The 21,706-nt window shown below is 42.6% G+C and overlaps 1 protein-coding gene across 3 annotated transcripts in view; it reads right to left on the bottom strand.

Annotated features, from left to right (window-relative positions):
• LOC140728951 (solute carrier family 22 member 4-like) overlaps positions 1 to 21,706 on the bottom strand; it is a 147,681-nt gene that overhangs the window by 23,766 nt on the left and 102,209 nt on the right. For all 3 annotated transcript variants that reach the window (XM_073048084.1, XM_073048083.1, XM_073048085.1), the window contains 3 exons: positions 7,103 to 7,317; positions 2,841 to 3,023; positions 373 to 508 (listed from right to left, as the gene is read on the bottom strand). In XM_073048084.1, the coding sequence (XP_072904185.1) occupies positions 373 to 508; positions 2,841 to 3,023; positions 7,103 to 7,317 (534 nt within the window). The remainder of the gene's footprint in view (positions 1 to 372; positions 509 to 2,840; positions 3,024 to 7,102; positions 7,318 to 21,706) is intronic.

Genomic DNA, 21,706 nt, shown 5'->3' with positions numbered 1-21,706 from the left:
TACCATACTGCTGTTGGAAAAAGCTGATTTTCATGACATTTATACTCTGTGTATGCCTATGACAATTATAAACTTGAAATTGAATTTGAACTGCATTGCTATTATCTGCATTGTATTTGCAAAAAATACAGTTTCTTTCACGGATATTTTGGAATCAACAGTATCATTAAAAGTGTTCATTGAATGAGTGTTCATTTGTTGATTTGTAACTTACTTTTTTAAAGAGTTCTCAGGTTAATTGGATGGCCTGCTTGAATGTATTGATATATACTGTAGCCCCATGGCAAATTATATTCATAGAATGTATATACTCTGGAGTGCTTCCCCAATGCATTTAGGTAAAATAAAAACCTGTTTCTTAAGATGACTTACCATTTCATAGCCTGTACCTGGTACACTGTTTCTGGAAGGGGTTGGTCACGTGTTTCAGGTAGAAGTAAACAGAAACTTCCAGCCAGCAGGATTAAAGTGCCCATTAACATGAAAGGTAACATCTGATTATACATTCCTACGGGGCAGATGAAGACAGTTTTACAAATAACTGGGAACTATCAACCATGCGTTGAAAATTATAATGTGGCACTGCACTGCAATGCATTTGAAACAAAGTTGTCCATTATTTATCTTCTTAAGTATCATTCAGACAAAGTTACAATTGCACTAGTGAGTCTTTAAAGGAATCTTGCACAAAAGGAGTCTTTGCGCTTTACCATTTACTTAATACCAACTGGAGGGCTTGACTTGTAGAATTTGGATACTTGGTACATACAAAGTAAATTGCATGAGTAATAGCAGATTTATTATTTTGGTTTTTGGCCAGTAGACAGAATCATAAGGTGGAATTAATGAATCACATTAGCACAGAAGGAGCTTGCTTTCCCCATTGACACTCTGCAGTTTTTTTAATTCAGGTATTTATCCAATTAAATTTTGAGTTCCACCATTTAACTTTCTTCCATGACCCTTTCATGTAGTGATGTTCAGATAACTATTCGCTGAAAAGTTTTTCCTCAAGTTTGCTTTATTTTTTATTTAATTTTTATTTAGCAATACAGCACAGAGTGGGCCCTCTGATCCTTCCAGCCACACCACCCCAGCAGCCCCACAACCCTGATTAACCCTCACTTAATCATGGGACAATTTACAATGACCATTTAACCTACCCAGCACGTCTTTGGACTGTGGGAGGAAACCAGATCACCCGGGACAAACCCACACATTCCATGGGGAGGATATACAGAGACTCCATACAGAACAGTGCTAGAATTGAACTCTGAATTTCTGAATGCCCAGAGCTGTAATAGCATCACGCTAACCGCTGCACTACTGTTACGATCAATGTCTGCTGGCTCTCAATCCTAGTCAGTGGAAACAGTTTCTCTTCATTTTTTCTCCTTGATATTTCATCACCTTGGACACTTCAAGCAAACCTGTTTTCAGTTTTCACTGTCCTCAGTTTCTTTAGTCTAGCCACACCACCTAAGTACCTTGTCTGTGGAGCTGCGTTGTGCCACCCATAGAGCCTTCACAACTCTCCTGAAGTAATACCCAGAACTAGACGCATTTCTCCAATTGCGACCGTGCATGAACAGAATAAAAGGTTTTGAAGAGTGTTATCATTCACTGCCAACCCTTTCTTTTCACTGATCCTGTAACAACTCACTGAGCGATTTGCTTTCCCTGCAGGGGCACGGTCACTCCTTATCGGCATTTAGTTCATCCACTACCCTGCACAGAATTCTACGATTTTAGTTTCAAACTGCCTACATTTTTTCATAATGAACAAAGATACATCTGGAAAACAACAGCAATGCTAATACCTGTGCGGCAGTTGTAAGACTGATTTAATGGAGGCAGTTCACAGGTCTGCTATCTAAAATCCGAAACAGGATCTTTGAAGAGACCACCAAACATACAGTTTTCACCAGTTTTTGAGCAAAAGAGAAGTTGATTTAAAAACGCAAACACGAGGAAATCTGCAGTTGCTGGAAATTCAAACAACACACACAAAATGCTGGTGGAACACAGCAGGCCAGAAAGCATCTATAGGAAGAACAGTCGACGTTTCAGGCCGAGACCCTTCAACTTCATAAGCAGGAGAAATGTCAACTGTACTCTTTTCCATATTTGCTATCTGGCCTGCTGTGTTCCACCAGCATTTTGTGTGTGTTGTTTAAAAGAGAAGTTGATGTGCTTTTAAGGATAAAATATTAGATGATACTGTATAATAGACACAGTGATTAATGATAGGAAGGATTGGGAGAAAATTCCATTAGCATCTGTGGAATTTGTTAAATCACTCTAATTTTCAAATTCTAATGAAGCATTAGATTAGGGGTTCCCAACCTGGGGTCCATGGACCCTTTAGTTAATGGTAACCTATAAAAAGGGTTGGGAAGCCCTGCATTAGACCATTATAGGTTTTAAAAATGGGGATGATAAGAGCAAATTCATGTCTCAGGGTTGGGCAATGAATATAGTCAGTGCACTTAGAGCTAAACGTAAACATTTCAGACTCAAAGATGTTCAGATTACACTCAGTTATCAGATTTTGATGAAAGTTACCAGACATGTTGTGAATAAAGAGTGACTAAGTTTTAATACCCAAGGCAATTAATGGTCAAGAATTCCTCAAATTAGCATCCATACAATTAATGTAGCCTCTACAGCATATACAGCAAAGTTATGGTGTTGAAGCCAGAGTAACTCCACGGAAACTCCCAGCTAAGTACGGTATTCCAAATTCTCTTTATTCCCGATAAGCTGTCATATTATAAGGACTTCAGGAAAGATGTCAATATAAACACAACTGTTGATTACTTCATGATCTTCTCACTTACCGAGGTAAACAAAATATGGGGAGATAATGCTGCCAATCCTGGATGCCATGGAACACACTCCAATCCCCATGTTCCTCACCACAGTCGGATACAACTCAGCAGAGAAAACATAGATTATTGCAAAGGATATTGTAATACCTGTCTTTCCAATCATCACCAACACCCTAGCAAAATGGTGAAGACCTGTGGAAACCAAGTTATAAAACATTTAGTTTGATCGTCATTTCCCTTCATATTTTGTTATTATTTTCATATTTTATTATACTACAGATCTTACTCCTCATGGCAAGAGGAGAACGCTATTTTAAGGTTCAATGAAAAAGTGTTTGGACCAAAAATTCACATGTGCCACCACCTTCCAAGTAGCATTCTTAGTTGTTTAATTACAGGATGTTTCTGCAAGAAATAATTCCATATCCTCTTTCAATAGGGAAGGAAGGACTAATCACCAAATGGATCTTTCTTTGTCGGTAGAACTATACCTGCTCTATTAAAAGGTCATTGCTATCAACGATGTGTGACAAAGGATAACACAATTGTGCCAAAGCACTTTTTCTTCATTAATCTATGCATGCAGTATATAAATAGCATCATTAACGGATCTGAAAGGTCAGGAAACATAGAAAACATACAGCACAATACAGGCCCTTCGGCCCACAAAGCTGTGCCAGACATGTCCTTACCTTAGAACTACCTAGGCTTTACCCATAGTCCTCTATTTTTCTAAGCTCCATGTAGCCATCCAGAAGTCTCTTAAAAGACCCTATCATTTCCGCCTCCACTAACGCTGCCGGCAGCCCATTCCAAGCTCTGCATAACAAACTTACCCCTGACATCTCCTCTGCACCTACTTCCAAGCACCTTAAAACTATGCCCTCGCGTGTTATCCATTTCAGCTTGAGGAAGAGCCTCTGACTATCCACACGATCAATGCCTCTCATTATCTTGTACACCTCTATCAGGACACCTCGCATCCTCCGTTGCTCAAAGGAGAAAAGGCCGAGTTCCCTCAATCTATTCTCAAAAGGCATTCTCCCCAATCCAGGCAACATCCTTGTAAATCTCCTCTGCACCCTTTCTATGGCTTCCACATCCTTCCTGTAGTGAGGAGATCAGAATTAAGATCAACAGAGAACTGGCACAGAAGAAGAGATGAGCTGGGGCAGTCTTTAGGAGCTGGCACAAAACACTGTCTGTACTCTTTTCCTAGATGCTACCTGGCCTACTGAGATCCCCCAGCATTTTGTGTGTGCTGCTCATGGCTGATCCCGGATCCCATTCAACTCTATACACCTGCCCTCCCACCATACCCTTGATGCCTCAACCAGTTAGGAAACTATTAACTTCCACTTTAAATATAGCCACGGACATGGCCTCCTTTATTCCCACTCCCTGCCTCCTGCCTGTCAGCTGTTCCTCTATCCATGCAAGTATCTTCCGTGTAACACTGTAAGATTTTATATTGTTAAGCAGCCTCATGGCAGTTACTTCCTCTCCTTTGACTGTTATCTCCTCAAAGAATTTTAACAGATTTGTCAGGCATGATTTCCCTTGAGAGAAACTATGCTGCCTTTGACTTATTTTATCATTCATCTCCAGGTTACCTGAAACCTCATTCTTAATAATGGACTCCAACACCTTCCCAACCACTCAGGTTAGGCTAACTGGCCTATAATTCCCTCTCTTTGGTCTTCCTCCCTTCTTAATGAGTGGAGTGACATTTGCAATTTGCCAGTCCTCCAGTATCATGCCAGAATCAAATGATTCTTGAAAGATCATGATCAGTACATCCATTGATGTATTGGGAGTAGACTCTCACATGGTGGATTGGATAGTGGACTACTTGACAGATAGACCTCAGTATGTGCGGTTGGGAGACTGTAGGTCTGACACGGTGGTCAGCAGCACAGGAGCGCCGCAAGGGACCGTGCTCTCTCCGGTCCTGTTCACCCTGTACACATCGGACTTCCAATATAACTCGGAGTCCTGCCATGTGCAGAAGTTCGCTGATGACACGGCCATAGTGGGGTGTGTCAGGAATGGACAGGAGGAGGAGTATAGGAAACTGATACAGGACTTTGTGATATGGTGCAACTCAAACTACCTGCGTCTCAATATCACCAAGACCAAGGAGATGGTGGTGGACTTTAGGAGATCTAGGCCTCATATGGAGCCAGTGATCATTAATGCAGAATGCGTGGAGCAGGTTAAGACCTACAAGTATCTGGGAGTACAGTTAGATGAGAAGCTAGACTGGACTGCCAACACAGATGCCTTGTGCAGGAAGGCACAGAGTCGACTGTACTTCCTTAGAAGGTTGGCGTCATTCAATGTCTGTAGTGAGATGCTGAAGATGTTCTATAGGTCAGTTGTGGAGAGCGCCCTCTTCTTCGTGGTGGCGTGTTGGGGAGGAAGCATTAAGAAGAGGGACGCCTCACATCTTAATTAGCTGGTAAGGAAGGCGGGCTCTGTCGTGGGCAAAGTACTGGAGAGTTTAACATCGGTAGCTGAGCGAAGGGCGCTGAGTAGGCTACGGTCAATTATGGAAAACTCTGAACATCCTCTACATAGCACCATCCAGAGACAGAGAAGCAGTTTCAGCGACAGGTTACTATCGATGCAATGCTCCTCAGACAGGATGAAGAGGTCAATACTCCCCAATGCCATTAGGCTTTACAATTCAACCGCCAGGACTTAAGAACTTTTTAAAAGCTATTATTAATGCTTTTTGAGATACTGATTTAGATGCATATCATATTTTTTACTGAGTTAAGTATTGTATGTAATTAGTTTTGCTACAACAAGTGTATGGGACATTGGAAAAAAAGTTGAATTTCCCCATGGGGATGAATAAAGTATCTATCTATCTATCTATCTATCTATCTATCTATCTATCTATCTATCTATCTATCTATCTATCTATCTATCTATCTATCTATTATCTCTTCAGCAACCTCTTTCAGGACTCTGGGATGTAGCCGATCTAGTCCAGGTGACTTATCCACCCAAAGAACTTTGAGTTTGCCTTACATTTTTCTTTTTGTAATAGCAATGACACTCACAGACCTCTGGCATACAGCTAGTTTCTTTCATGGTAAAGACTGCAGCAAGGAACTTATTAAGTTCATCTGCCATTTCTTTGTCCACTATTACTACCTCACCAGCATTATTTTCCAGTAGTGCAATATCGACTCTCACCTCCCTTTTATTCTTTATAAAACTGAAAAACTTAGTATCCTGCTTTATATTATTGGCTAGCTTGCTGTCATACTTCATGTTTTCCCTTCTTATAGCTTTTATAGTTGCCTTTTGTTGGATTTTAAAAGCTTCACAATCATCCAACTTCTCAGTCATTTTTGCTACCTTATATGCCCTTTCCTTGGCTTTTAAGCATTCCTTAACTTCCTTAGTCAGCCACTGTGCCTAGACCTGCCATTTGAGAACAACTTCTTCTGTGGGACATGTCTATCCTGCACCGGGTGAACTATTCCCAGAAATTTCAGCCATCTCTGCTCTGTAATCATCCCCACCAGTATCTCCCTCCAGTCCACCCCCTGGGGCAAGCTCCTCTCTCATGCCTCTGTAATTTCCTTTATTTCATTGCAATACTGATACATGTGACTTATGAGGTACTGTTTTTGCTTAGCTTCATCCCATCAGTAGAGGAGGCTGAGGACAGACAGGAGGGTATGGGGAGGGGAATTAAAATGGCTGGTAACCAACAGTTCCAGAAAGTCAAGGCAGATGGAGAACTAGTATGGAACTGATCTACCATTAATTAATCATCACTCAACATAGTTTGTCATTAGAATAAGAGGACATGGAATTGCTGAAATCAATCAAAATACAATAATATACTACAGAGGCAAAACTTTTGATTAACAAGTCACAGTACAGAGAGTGAAATGAATCCATAACAATTTTTACCTGTAAGTTCAAGATCATGCTGAGTCATGCAATCATACTCACTGTTCAGAGAGAGCTCCTATTGCAGGGTAAAAGTATTGTTTTCTATTTGAAACATTTTTAGTTAAAAGCCACTAAAATGTCACTGAAATGTTTGATTAGTAAAGGCATCAAAGATTTCAGGGAGAACAGGGTCGAGAGGGATAATAAGTCAGCCATGATGGAATGGTAGAGCCAGTCAATGGGCCGAGTGGCCCAGTTCTACTCCCATCTCTTATTGTCTTATGGAAATTGTAAAGCAAGGAACAAATGGCATCTCAAAAACTATAGATTTACAAGGATTTCTTAGCTCTTACTTGAAGGAATAAATTGAATGGCAAGCAGAACAGCACCACCAAGTAACAACATGAGCGCAGTTGACATACGTCGAGGGGCATTATGCACCATCCACCAAGCAATTGTATAGGCTACAATTTCACTGATTGCAGAAATTAAGCAGTTGAGGTAAGGATCACCATACATATTGGGAGTACCCAGGGTTAACACAAAGTATCCAGTGGAAGTAATCATCCTACAATGAAACAGAAAAGAAACAAAAGGTTTAAAGGCTTTTCAGTTTCCTGCGGAAGCTTATCTAGATATAGTTGCCTGAATTCTGAATTGCCAGTGATATCTCTCACTTAAGTTATGACTTCAATGTTGTGAAATGACTCAAGGAAAAAAATAGACACTTGCCAAGGGAGAGGTGAAAGTACAGGAAGATGGAGACTACAAAGAGAACATTAAAATACTGGACTTGATAGTTTAAGAATCAGTTTTTGAAGAACAAACACCCAATATAACAGAGGGGGATGAATCTGTGGAATTGGTTGCCATGGACAGCTCTGGAGGCCAAGTCATTGGGTGTAAAGTGGAGGTTATGGGAAGAAGGTAAGAGAATGAGGTTGAGAGGAATAATAAATCGGCCATGATGGAGTGGCGGAGCAGACTTAGTAGGCCAAATGGCTTAATTCTACTCCTGTGTCTTATGGTCATGAATGTATTCTTGATGGTGGGTAAATAAATGGAAATGAACAGAACCAGTGAGATATCAATTCAGGACATTTCTTCAAAACTGAAGGCCATGGAATGAAAGGATATGTAGCAGCATGAATAGAAGACTGGCTATGGAATAGGAAACCGAGAGAAGCAATGAACACACAGTGTGCTGGAGGAACTCAGCAGGAAGGTTGTTGTTCCAGATTGGTGGAAGTGTACAGTGGAATTTCCTAGGAGTCAGTACTAGGCACTAGTTTCTTTAATATATATTAATGATCTGGACTTGGGAATATAAGGAACAATATCCAAATCTGCAGGTGACACAGGATGAACGGGGGGTACAGATTTCAAATAGATTTAGCAAGCGGAATGGACAGAAAGGCAGCAATGAAATGGAATGCTGAAAATTACAAATTGTTATATTTAGTTACATTTTACTGCAATAATGAGAAGAGGAGGTATTAACCAGACAATATAATTGTAAATGGAATTCAGGAACAGAGAGATGCTTAACATAGCAGAGATAGCAATATACAATATTCTCTTAAACTTCCAATGAGTTCTGCCAAAGATTGGGATAAGTTGTGTAAATTCCAGGATGTGAAAATTTTGCATAGTCTACACACTTTCTTTACATTATTTTTTATCTTCCATACAATTGTTTTAATTAGTGAAATAGCATTTTTAATGAACATGTTATCATGCCAACGATGTTATCCATCATGCCAGTGGATGGCATTCTAACTGGATTTTCAAAGTCTACAGATAGCAGTCTAGTATTGATTAAAATGTGTCATTTTCTCACAAATTGCTCAAAGTGTACTCTGAAAACATTTGCCTTTGAAAATGATAATATGAAGTGATAAAATACTTACAGAGAAGTTAAAATATCTGAACATCAACTATGTTAACATATAAGGTGTATGTATGATGTCACCCTTTCTGTATTTTAATGGCATTATTGTCTAGTTGAAAAAATGATCCATCCAAAAGTTTGTGCTCAAAATTGATGTTTCAAACGTAATCAATACACATATCTTAACTATGTAGTATATTTTCATGATTCCATAGGACAAACTTCTGAAATATTTATCTTAAATATAGCAGTTTTTGAACAAACATTGTTTGATTTACTTAAAAAAAATGAGAACACTTTCAGAATGTTTATTCAGGTAAAGTATATCATGATTTCTTTTTACATAGAAATCCCAATCTCCAATAGGCCTCCAGCAGGAATTTCAAAGTAACAACACAAGCTACTGAAGGCACAATTCCTCTGGGATTTCTGCTGGAATTTTGTCAATGTTTTGGGGAAGATCATGATCACTTCCTTGCAAATTCCTAATTGCTTGCTTATGTTATGTAAGCAGAAGGAAGAGGGATTGGAGCCAGAAGCAGAAGCAGGTGTAGGCAGCTGCACCATTCAGTAAGATCATAATTGATCTAATCTTGGCCACAGCACCACTTTCCTGCTCTTTCCCCAAACCCCTCGACAAACGTAGTTCAAATACCTGCCAAGTGTGACTTCACATATATTCAAAGATTCCACATCCGTGGCTCTCTGGGTTTGGAACTTCACAGTATTCTGAAAGGAGATGTTCACCTCCATCTCTATCTTAGAGGGATGGCACTTTATTCTAAAACTATGTCCCCTAATTTGAGATAACCCTGCTAATGGGGAAAAAAATCTCTCAACATCCATTCCGTCAGTTTCAGAATCTTAAATTTCTCAATGTCGTCACCTCTCACTCTCTAAACTCCAAGCAGTATGGACACTGTTCAATAACTCTTCATAAGTCAACACATGCATCCCAATGGAATAAAACAAGTAAATCTCAGTGCTATCTCCAATGCAAGAACATCCTTCCATAAATGTGGAGATTAAAACTACACACAGTATTCAAAGTGCAGTCATACCAGAATACTCCACAGCTGTTGCAATGAAGGCCCGCATTTCCTTCATGTCCTAATTACTTGCAGTAATTGCATGCTATCTTCTTTGTGTTCCTTGTCTTACGGTCTCCCAGATCTGTTTGCATCACAGCATTTTGTGGTTTATCTTCCTTCAAATAATTATCTGCTTTTTCATTCTTCCTTTCATAATGGATAATCTTATATTTTCTAACTGGAGGTCTGTGATTAGTGGTGTTCCACAGGGATCTATGTCAGGACCTCTGCCATTTGTGATGTACATAAATGACCTGGATGAAAATGCAGATGTGTAGGTTAGCAAGTTTCAGATTCAGATTCAGTTTATTAAGTTTGCAGATGATGCAAAGATTGGTGGTGTTGTGGATAGCATATGTACAATGTCCTGTGTATATTACTAAAAAGGGCTTCTTTGGTTTGTTTTGAGTAGGAATGCTTCTTTGTCTGTTAAATGTTTCTCTCACCGTTGTTTCGCTTTAGAATGGCTGATATGGTAATTGTATTCATTTGTTAATCAATGGGGAATGTTATTGTGTTTTGTGAGGCTGGGAACATGGGGGAGGGGTTGCGTGGGCTTGGGGTGTGAGGAGAGACGGACGAGGAAGGTGGACGGGCGCTGGACGGCTCGTAGGACCACCGCGACGGGCGCTGGACGGCTGGGGTGGTCCCAGGTGCGACGACGTGGCTGTCGGATGATTCGTTGATTGAGCTCCTACGATGTGCACTACACTGACTGAACTTTGATAAGTTGGCGCCTTTTGTTTTTTTCTTTCCTTGTATATATATATTGTATTGTCTAATACTTCTTTAGTTAATGTTAGTAAATTCTATAAAGTGTATTTCATAACGGTATTTGGTGTGAAGTTGATACGGTGAGTGGCGCGAGGCATAAACTCGATTCTCACAGCACCTGCGTGTACGGGAGGTGGGTTGGTGTGTGGCTGGATCTCCTTTTCCCCTAGACATATACCAGCCTTTTGGGTAAGTGTTACATTTGTGGGGTGCTCATCCCGGATTGGATTGTCAGGGGAACCCTGGCTGCTTTTAGCAGAGTTCCAACGCCTGGAACAATGGAGAGGGGAAAAGCTCTCCGAGTACATATTTAGGATGGAGGGGATGCTCTCGGGGCTGCGGCACCGGGGGGTAGTGAAGGCGCCTGACGTGGCTAGTGTGAGGATGAGTCAGTTATTCAGTGGCTCTCTGGATGCCACAGGACATCGGTGGCTGGGGGCCTTGTCGGTATATGATTTCAGCCTGAGGTACCGCCCCGGAAGCAAGAATGTCGATGCGGATGCTTTGTCTCGTCGGGAGCCGGGGGAACAGGAGAGGGACGAGGGGTGGGAGAGTGTCCCTGCCCCTGGAGTGAAGGCGATGTGTCAGTTTGCTATCACCGTGAAGGCCGGGGGAAGAGGGAGGCTGGAACGAGCCGTGGACCATTTGGGGGTTTTTGACGACGCCATACTCTTAGCTTACTGTGACCTGACCGCACTGCGGACTAAACAGTTGCTGGAACTGAGTCCGGGGGAAGTGGCAGCTGCTCAGCAAAATGACCCGGGCATTGGCACACTGTGGAGAGCGGTCGAGAGGGGAGATGGGGCGTTGGCTGAGAAGGCGAAACACCCATTCGTGCCCCTGTTGTTGAAGGAGTGGTCTCGGTTGAAGTTAAAGAACAAAATCTTCTACCGGGTAACGGCGCCTCCGGACCAACCCCACTGTTGGCAACTGGTCCTGCCAGAGGAGTATCGGCAGGCTGTACTCCAGGCCCTATATGATGATTCTGGACACTTGGGGGTGGAAAAGACCTATGGATTACTCAAAGACCGATTCTACTGGCCCCGGATGAGGGGGGAAGTCGAAGAATACTGTAGGGGCTGCAGTCGTTGCATCCGGAGGAAGACCCTGCCCGCGTTGGCGGCTCCACTGTCGCACTTGCAGAGTGCGGGACCTCTGGACCTGGTATGTATGGATTTTCTGTCGATTGAGCCTGACAACCAGCAACACCGCGAATGTCTTACTCATCACCGATCATTACACTCGCTATGCTCAGGCATTTCCCACTAAGGATCAGAAGGCGACGACAGTGGCGAAGGTGTTATGGGAGAAGTATTTTGTTCATTATGGCCTTCCCAGGAGAATCCATAGCGATCAGGGGTGGGACTTTGAGAGCCGCCTTATCCATGAATTACTGACTATGCTTAGGGTTGAGAAATCCAGGACTACCCCTTATCACCCACAGGGAGATCTGCAGCCAGAGAGGTTCAACCGGACCCTGTTGGATATGCTCGGGACGCTGGAGATTGGGCAGAAAAGCAGGTGGAGTCGTCATATTGGACAATTGGTTCACTGTTACAATTGTACTCGCAATGATGCTACAGGATATTCGCCCTATTACCTGATGTTCGGGCAGGAAGCGAGGTTGCCCATTGACTTGTGTTTTGGGGGTGAAGTGGGTGAATTACCCGGGAAGTCCCATCTAAAGTATGTGTCCGACATGAAGAGGGAGTTACAGCGGGCGTACGAGTTGGCCGAGGCGGCGGCTACCAAACAAAATCAGAGGAATAAGATGCGGTATGTTCGAAAGGTGAAGTTTGTTCAATTATTGCCGGGTGACCGGGTCCTTTTACGGAATTTGGGACTCCCTGGTAAGCACAAGTTGGCAGATCGATGGGTGGCCAGCCCCTATGTAATAGAGAGCCCGATGCCGAACCTGCCAGTTTACCGGGTGAAACCTGAGGATGGGAAAGGGCCTATCAAGGTACTCCATCGGAATCACCTGCTGCCGCTGGGTCAAGCGGTGCAGGTGGATAAGGAGCCAGAGTGGGAGGTTACGCCCAGTACAATGACCCTGCGAGGGCGCAGAGAAAGGGAAGAGACCACTGCTGAAGAGCGGGGACGGGTCCCTCGCCCGGAAATGGCTACTGATTCGGAAGAGGACGACTCAGATGAGTGGCCCCTGTTCCCATTCGCTGGTGCTCCAGTACCAGGAGAGGAGGCTCCTGGCCCTTCCCATACTGAATTGGGTGAGAGGAGGGAAGGTCTTGAGGGTCAGATGGAGAGGCAGCCAACATTGGTGGGAGAGAGGGTGGAGCCCGAGCGTGAGCCAGAGAGATCTTAGGTGAGGGAGGACCCCCGTGAGGAAGAGGGTGAGGGTCTGTCAGGTAGACCTGGGGTGTCCGAGGCAGTGGGTTCGCAGGTGAAGAGGGAGCCCAGTGGGGCAGAAGGGGTATGGAGATCTCAGAGGATTAGGCACCCCCCGGAGTGGTTGACATATGTGGTACCAGGAGAACCGAGTGTGATTTTTACTGCTCTGGGTAGTTATGTCACTGCTTTTTGCACCTGGGTTGGGTTTTGGGTCTTGCAAGAAGCTTTGGGGAACTCTAGTAATGCCATGAGGGCATGACATTTGCTGGTGGGGAGAGAATGTACGATGTCCTGTGTATATTACTAAAAAGGGCTTCTTTGGTTTGTTACGAGTCGGAATGCTTCTTTGTCTGTTAAATGTTTCTCTCGCCATTGTTTCGCTTTAGAATGGCTGATATGGTAATTGTATTCATTTGTTAATCAATGGGGAATGTTATTGTGTTTTGTGAGGCTGGGAACATGGGGGAGGGATTGCGTGGGCTTGGGGTGTGAGGAGAGTCGGGAGGAGAGACGGACGAGGAAGGTGGACGGGCGCTGGACGGCTCGTAGGACCACCGCGACGGGCGCTGGATGGCTGGGGTGGTCCCAGGTGCGACGACGTGGCTGTCGGATGATTCGTTGATTGAGCTCCTACGACGTGCACTACACTGACTGAACGTTGATAAGTTGGCGCCTTTTGTTTTTTTCTTTCCTTGTATATATATATTGTATTGTCTAATACTTCTTTAGTTAATGTTAGTAAATTCTATAAAGTGTATTTCATAACGGTATTTGGTGTGAAGTTGATACGGTGAGCGGCGCGAGGCATAAACTCGATTCTCACAGCACCTGCGTGTACGGGAGGTGGGTTGGTGTGTGGCTGGATCTCCTTTTCCCCTAGACATATACCAGCCTTTTGGGTAAGTGTTACACATAAATGACTGGCAAAGAACCCAACAGGATATAGATCAGTTGCAGGTATGGGCGGAGAAATGGCAGATGGAGTTTAACCCGGCCAAATGTGACGTGTTGCACCTTGATAGGTCAAATGTAAAGCGACAGTACACTGTGAAGGACAAGGCCTTAACAGTGCTGATGAGCAAAGGGTTCTTGAAGTCCAAGTTTAGAAATCCCTGAAAGTGGCTACACAGGTTGGTGGGGTAGTTAAGAAGCCATATGGTATGCTTGCCTTCTTTTAGTTGAGGTATTGAGTTTAAAAGTCAGGAAGTTATGATGCAACTTTATAAATCTCTAGATAGGCTGCATCTGGAGTATTGCATGCAGTTCTGGTTGCCCCACTATGGGAAGGATGTGGAGGCCGTGGAGAAGACACAGGGTAGGTTTATCAGGATACTGCCTGGTTTACAGGGCATATGCTATAAATGAGAGGCTGGATAAACTTGGGTTTGTTTTCTCTGGAGTGGGGGAGGCTGAGGGGAGATCTGATAGAGATTTATAAAATTATGAGTGGCATAGACATAGACAGACAGTATCTATTCCCCCAAGGTCAAAATGTCTAATACCAGATGTCATGCATTTAAGGTGAGAGGGGTAAGTTCAAAGGTGATGTGAGAAACATTTTTTACACAGGGGTTCATGGGTGCTAGGGTTGGTGATAGAGGCAGATACATTGGAGACTTTTAAGAAACGTTTAGAATAGGCACATGAATGTGAGGAAAATGGAAGGATATGGACGTTGTGTAGGCAGAGGGGATTAGTTTTGTTGGCCATTAGATTACTAATTTAGTTGGCTTGGCACAACATTGTGAGCCAAAGGCCTGTTCCTGTGCTATATGGCACAGTTGTATGTTCTACATATGTTTCCCACATTATACCCTGTCAACCAACTCATCACACACTGGCACCTCCTCTGACATAGGCTGCAGCACACAGTCCAGCTCCTTCAGTTTCTCCGCCAGCGAGCAACTCAGTAATGGGGTAGACTTGCAGCACCTTACGGCCAGCAGGAACATGTGATTGCAAAGGTATGCTTAAAAAAGATACTAACATCTTTGGTTGCCCCCTTAGGAGCTGCTGTGACTGAGCACACTGCCATCTTATCAGAAGTTTCTATTTTCTGCCATTGATTCATTAATCCTGCTAGAAAAATGATGCATGTATTCTGATAAGGATTCTTTAATTTTATCTCATTACTTTTCCTAACTCTAATACCAGTTTTATCAACTACTAATTACCGATTTCCTAACTGTAATATTACCTTCTAGATTTTCTTTGCGTTCCTAAATACCTTTTCACCTCAATTCTGTTTTCCTACATAGAGCAAAGCCTCATCCCTTCGGAGTAACCTCAGGTTGCCATCTCCCCTCCCAGGTAGTCAACCCTTTCAACAGTATCAACAAAATTCCTCACCGTGATATTCAATAGAAACCAGCAATGAGAGAGTTTAAATCCCAGAGAAAGATAAGCATCATTAACACTGGGATCTCACATAAGTGTGAAGTGAGAATGGATCAGATCACCCATCTTTGATGGTCAGTTTCTAGACATTCTTCTGAAATGAGTCTTTTATTCTAAAGGTCCATCTGAAGATGCAAGTTTTCACTGTTATACTGCTAGAAGATAGATCAGAGTCAAGGAGTTGGCCTTAAATGTTGTTACGATTTCCTCACAGATCCTCCTGGAGGATGCAAGCTCTATTTTCCCAATACCTCAAGGAATAGTCCCTCAACAACTACCTAGCTCCAGAGAATAGAGTAGAAAGAAAGTCAATGTCCACACAAGTGAGACGATGGTAAATGCTGCCTCAAGCACTGAAAGAAAAGGGCAGTCCAAATTGCCTAAATTTGCATGGAAATTAATATAAGAAACATAGCTAATAGGAGCAGATATAGACTGCAGACCTGCTCCATCATTCAATGAGATGATCGGCTGATCTACAGAACTGTGAACACGTCTTAAGCACCCAAGATTTTTTATACAGTTTCAGATGGTATGGCCTCCACAGAATCCGGATCTCAACATCATCGAGGCTGTTAGGAATTACCTGGAGAAACAGAAGTGAGCAAGACAGCCAGTGTCTGCAGAGGAACTGTGGCAAGTTCTCCAAGATGCTTGGAACAACCTACAACCTACCAGCTGATTTTCTTATAAAACTGCATAACAGTGTACTTAGGAGAACTGATGCAGGGTTTAAAAGCAAAAGGTGGTCACATCAAATATGTAGTTTTTTTTACTGTTTACTCTTTAAAGTAAATTTTTGGAATTTAGAAATTTTTCATTTCATTATTTTTGAAAGCATCCCCACTTTTGCACAGCACTGTACTTTATTTCCATATTTCCATCCTGGTGCCACAACCTTTGACTCTCAGTGTCCACCAAGTTTTTATGCAGCACAGGACTAAGCACACATCTATTCCAGAACACCGTGAGTGAAGAACTTTCATCTCAGCACAGTCTGAAATGGTCAGCTTCAAATCTTTTCTCCAGGGGATGCAGCCTCTCGACCTCTATCCTTTCAAGTCCTCTGACAAGTTCAATGAGAACTCCACTCATCATTCAAAGTTCCAGAGAATATGGCACTCTTCTACTCAGTGACATTAATTCTGCAGTCACCATTCATGGTTGTAATTACTGCTGATAGCAACTCCAATGTCCCTCGGATGCTAGGAAAGCCAGCCACATCTGGAGCTATCTCCCAATTACCTCCAGCAGACTCTCAAGTTGTTGGGGAAAGTAATCTATCGACTAGATCACGAAGCAGACAGTTTCTCATTTCCTTTGAGAAAAGAAGGCCTAAGGGCAAACTTCTAGATATCTATAAAATTATGAAGGGTTGTAATAGCAGGAATGCAGAGAGATTATTTCTATCAGTGGGGAAGATCATATCTGCAAAGCATTATTATAAGAGAGTCACACAGAAGTCCAGGAGGGAATTCAGGAGTTTCTTTACCAAAGGAGCATTGAGAATGTGGAACATATTAGCACAGATAATATTTTCTTCATTTTGTATTTGCTGTATAAGAGCATTTACCTCACAGATAGATAGATACTATTTAAAAGGAAGACGGACATGGACAAACATATGAAGGAGAAGGGAATAGACAGCCATACCAATAGATTTGGATAAAGAAAGATAAGAAGGAGCTCACACACAAAATGCTGGTGGAACACAGCAGGCCGGGCAGCATCCATAGGGAGAAGAACTGTCGACGTTTTGGGCTGAATAGCCTTATATCCTGAGTGAATTTGGCAATCCTTCTTAAAACAGAATTACCTGAGAATGCAGAAAGTATCTTCTGGAAGGAGCTATTGGCAATGCAGATAAGGCTGTGGTAATATTAACAGATGCTTATGAATTTAAACTTCCTGGTCCAATGCAGAAGGCAACAGATCCTGTGTTTGAGGCAATGGAGGTTTACAATTGACTCCTGGGAGAAAGCAGCTTCCTGATGCACAGCAAGTCGTATACATCCTGTGAAGTGACACTTTGATTTTACACTGTGGTGAGTGGGGACAGCTTTCTTAGAGGAGCCCTCCCCTCACTTGCTGTCTTCAGATAGGCCTAGCTCTCGGTTGCTGAGGTTCCTACTCCACACACATCCTTACTCAACATCCATGTCTTCAATCAGAGTCCTTCTAAATATTTGTAATGCCTCTGAGAGACCAATCTGCTGCATTGCACATGCACACAGGATGGGACTGGATTGAAAATTGTATTGAAATCTGATTTGGTCATATAAAATGGCAGCAAATTGGTAGCAAGTTCTGAAAACTTTGTCGGCAGAGGGGTGGATGACATGGTGGTGTAGCAGTTTGTGCAATGCTTTACAGAGCCGGTGATTTTAATCAAAGGTTCAACTGTTGCCTTTGACTGTAAGGAGTTCGTACATCCTCCCTGTGACCACATAGGTTTCCTCCAGGTGCTCCAGTTTCTTCCCACTTTCCAAATACATACAGTACTGTGCAAAAGTCTTAGGAACATACCTATAGTTAGGCTAGTCGTGTATTTGTCAATGTGGAGCAGAGAGTGATTTTGTAAATCAGTCAGGAGCAAAGGATGTCGGGAATGGCGAAAGAGGAGTGCCACGGGAGGGATGGAGGACAGGTGGCAGAGGAGTGACAGGGTCAGGGGTGGTGTGGGTGCAGACACACCCAGCCCTGAGACACCAGGTAAGGTCATTTGATTCCAAACAATTGGTTCAATGATCATTACAGAATGTCTCTCTGGTGTTTCCTACTTACTCCCCTCTTCATTCCCCTTTTCTCAACCATAATTCCCCTCTCCCTGCCCCCTCCTCACTCTCAGTCCACAATCAAGACCAATATCGGAATCAGATTTATCAACACTCACATAGGTCATGATTTTTTTTTGTGGCAGCAGTATAGTGCAATACCTAAAATTACTACAGTACTGCACAAAAGCCTTAGGCACCCTAGCTATATAAGATTTTTGCACAGTACTGTATGGGCTACTGTTAGCAAGTTGTGGACATGCTATGTTGGTGCTGGAAACATGGCAACACTTGTGGGCTGCCCTCTAACACATCCTCAGACTGTGCTGTTCGTTGACACAAGTGCAGCATTTCAGTATGTGCTTTGATGTTTTGATGTACTTGTGACAAATAAAGATAATATTTAATCTTTTGTTGATGATCCTAACCTCACCCTGGCTGCTTGGAGTTTCTAGATTTCCAAATCCCAAAGACATTCATATTGGTAGCTTGAGCAGCACACACAAAATGCTGGAGGAACTCAACAGGTCAGCTATCATCTATGGAGAGCAATAAACAGTTGAAATTTTGGGCCCAAGACCCTTCTTCCAATGGCAGTAGAATCTCTTGAGTCTATGATGTCAGTAATTTCATTGGCAATTGTAACTAGTGTCTAGGTGAATGGTAGAATCTGGGAGTCGGTTAATGGAAATGAGACAATGAAATGGAATGGGAGGAATTTCAGAGCTGTATACTTTGATAATACAGAACATGAACTTTTGAACCTTTGAACTGTGAAGGATTAGAAATGGATATATAGTGCACAGCTTGGATGTGAATGTACCAGGTGGGATTGGTAAGTTGTGGATGGCACTAAAGTTGGTGGCATTGTAGATAGTGGGGAGGGTTCAAAGTTCAAAGTTTAAAGTAAATTTATCAAAGTACATATATGTCACCATTTACAACCCCGAGATTCATTTTCTTGTAGGCATTCACAGTAGATACAAAGGAACACCATCGAACCAATGAAAAACTGCACACAACAAGATAGACAAACAACCTATGTGTAAGGACACCAAATTGGGCAAACACAAAAAATATAATAAATAAATAAGCAATAAATATCAAGAATATGAGATGAAGAGTCCTTGAAAGTGAGTCCATAAGTTATGGGAACAGTTCAGTGATGGGGCAAGTGATTTGAGTGAAGTTATCCCCTTTTGTTCAAGAGCCTGATGGTTGAGAGGTAATAACTGTTCCTGAACCTGGAGGTGTTGGTCCTGAGGCTCCTGTACCTTCTCCCTGTTGGCAGTAGCGAGAAGAGAGCGTGGCCCAAATGATAGGGTACCTTGATGATGGATCCTGCTTTCTTGTGACACTGCTCCTTGTAGATATGCACAGTGGTGGGGTGGGCTTTACCTGTGATGGACTGGGCTGTATCCATTACTTTTCATGGGCTTTTCCATTCAAGGGCTTTGGTGTTTCCATACCAGGCCATGATGCAACTGGTTAGTGTACTCTCCACCACACATCTATAAAGGTTTCTCAGAGTTTTAGATGACATGAGACTAGGAAGGTTTGTCCAAGGCTGGGGCAGAAAAAGTGGAAAGTTGGGTACTGGTTTGGCAAATGGAATTTTATCCTGAAAAGTCTGAAGTTCTGCATTTTGGAAAGTCAGATAAGGATAGGGCAGGTAGAGTGAATGGTAGGGGGCTGAAGAATGTTGATGAACAGAGTGACCTTCAGGTTCAAGTGCATAGTTCGATGAAAGTGACAACACAGGTAGATCGAATGGTGGAGAAGGCTTACAGCACGTTTGCCTTTGTGGGAGCGGGCACAGAATGTAAAAGATGGAAGGTTACGTCACAACTTTATAAGGAAGTGGAGTATTGTGTGTAATTCTGGTTGACACACCGCAGGAAAGATGTGATCGTGCTGGAAAAAGAGCAGAGGTGATTCACCAGAATTCGAAGCCAATGTCTTCTGGTCCTAGATTCTTATAGTGGGGGAGTCTGGGACCAGAGGGCACAGCCTCAGAATACAAGGACGTCCCTTTAGAATAGAGATGAGGAAGAATTTCTTTAGCCAGTGAATCTGTGGAATTCATCACCACTGATGGTTATGGCCAAGTAACTGGGAATAAGTTTTAAAAAATAAATAAATTTTAAGGTTGATAGATTCTTGATTAGTCAGGATATCAACAGTTACAGGGAGAAGACCGAAGAATGGAGTTGAGATGAATAATAAATCAACCTTGATGGAATGGCAGAGCAGACTCAATGGGCTGACTGGCCCAATTCTGGTCCTATGTCTTGTGGTCTTATGGAATGTTTTTATTTGGAGGTATTTTTAAGAGATTGGATAAGCTGAGCTTCTTTTCCTTGAAGGAAATGAGGCTAAAAGATATATCAGAGGCTTTGCTAGGATAGATACTCAGAATCTTTTTCCAATGATAAGGGTTCAAAGATAAGTGGGCACAGGCTTCAGGGGGAGGAGAAGTTTTAAAGGGGATCTGAGGGGAAAGCTTTACCCACACAGTTAGTTGTTAATATCAGGAATTTACTGCCAGAGGACACAGTGGAATCAGGTATATTCCTTACAAGTCAGATATATTTAGACAGGCGCTTAAGTAGGTAAGCCTTAGAAGAGTAAGGACCTAATATTGGCAAATGGCTTTAGTGTCAATAGGAAGAGCAGATAGCATGATCGAGGTGGGCTGAAAGGCCCCTTTCTCTGTTGTATGACTTGTAACTTGATTTTCCCCCACACAGTTTTCTCTTGGTGCTGGACCAGGCAATAATTTGGACACATTTCTAAACTCACAAATATCGTCCAATATACTCCACTCATTGCTAACTTACATTTAAAGGAAGTCAAATGTTTTAAACTTTGATTCAAACACTAAGCCTTTAGACATGTATTGTGTATTACTGTCAGAAATAGCTGCTAAGATTTTCTAATCAGAATCTTTCAGATTCCTGAATTTAATACAGATGGGAAGCAGATATCAAAGTCTTGACTTCAGTAACTTTGTGGCTGTTTATGATGACTCTCTGGATTGACAGACTCTTGCTGCAATAGGAGATGTCAGAAACATATTAAAGTCTCCAGCACTTCGATCAACACTGCTTGAAGATGTGGAAAGGATCCTTTTGTTTCTACCAAGCAGACAGTGCCCCCCACCCCCCCCCCCCGCCCCGTTTGGGAATGGACTGATGTAGTTGCCAAGAAATCCTCACATCGGAGTAAATGGAAGAAATTTCAGAGACAGAATACAATCCACCTGTGAGATTATGATTATGAGAACATTCTGTCCCACAATATATCCTTTAGCCCCACAAACTAGAAGTTGATTTCTAGGCAAGCACCTTTCTTCCCATTGTTTTGACTTACTTTTCTCAAGCAAACAATTAATTGAACTAATTGAATCCTCTCATTATTAGCACTGCATTGTAACCGTTCCCTCTGCTACACTTTGGTCTAAATTTCTTAAGCTTCCTAAAAGCCTCTCTCTTCTCCCATGACTCCATACTGTTCCTAAATTATTTCCAGGCAAAACAGTGCTTTCTGTTCACTTTAGTAAAGTGCGTCCCCTGCCCACAATAGCCACCCATCTAAAATGAGAAGGTCCAGCAGAGATCTATTTAGTCTGCAGGTGTGACTGCACTCTTCCAGTATTCCCTCCCTTCAACTCTCTATTCT

The sequence above is a fragment of the Hemitrygon akajei genome, chromosome 6 (genome assembly GCF_048418815.1).
Source record: "Hemitrygon akajei chromosome 6, sHemAka1.3, whole genome shotgun sequence".
Taxonomy (NCBI): domain Eukaryota; kingdom Metazoa; phylum Chordata; class Chondrichthyes; order Myliobatiformes; family Dasyatidae; genus Hemitrygon; species Hemitrygon akajei.
The sequence above is the reverse complement of the archived record's forward strand: the minus strand, read 5'-3'. Positions and strand labels throughout refer to the sequence as shown.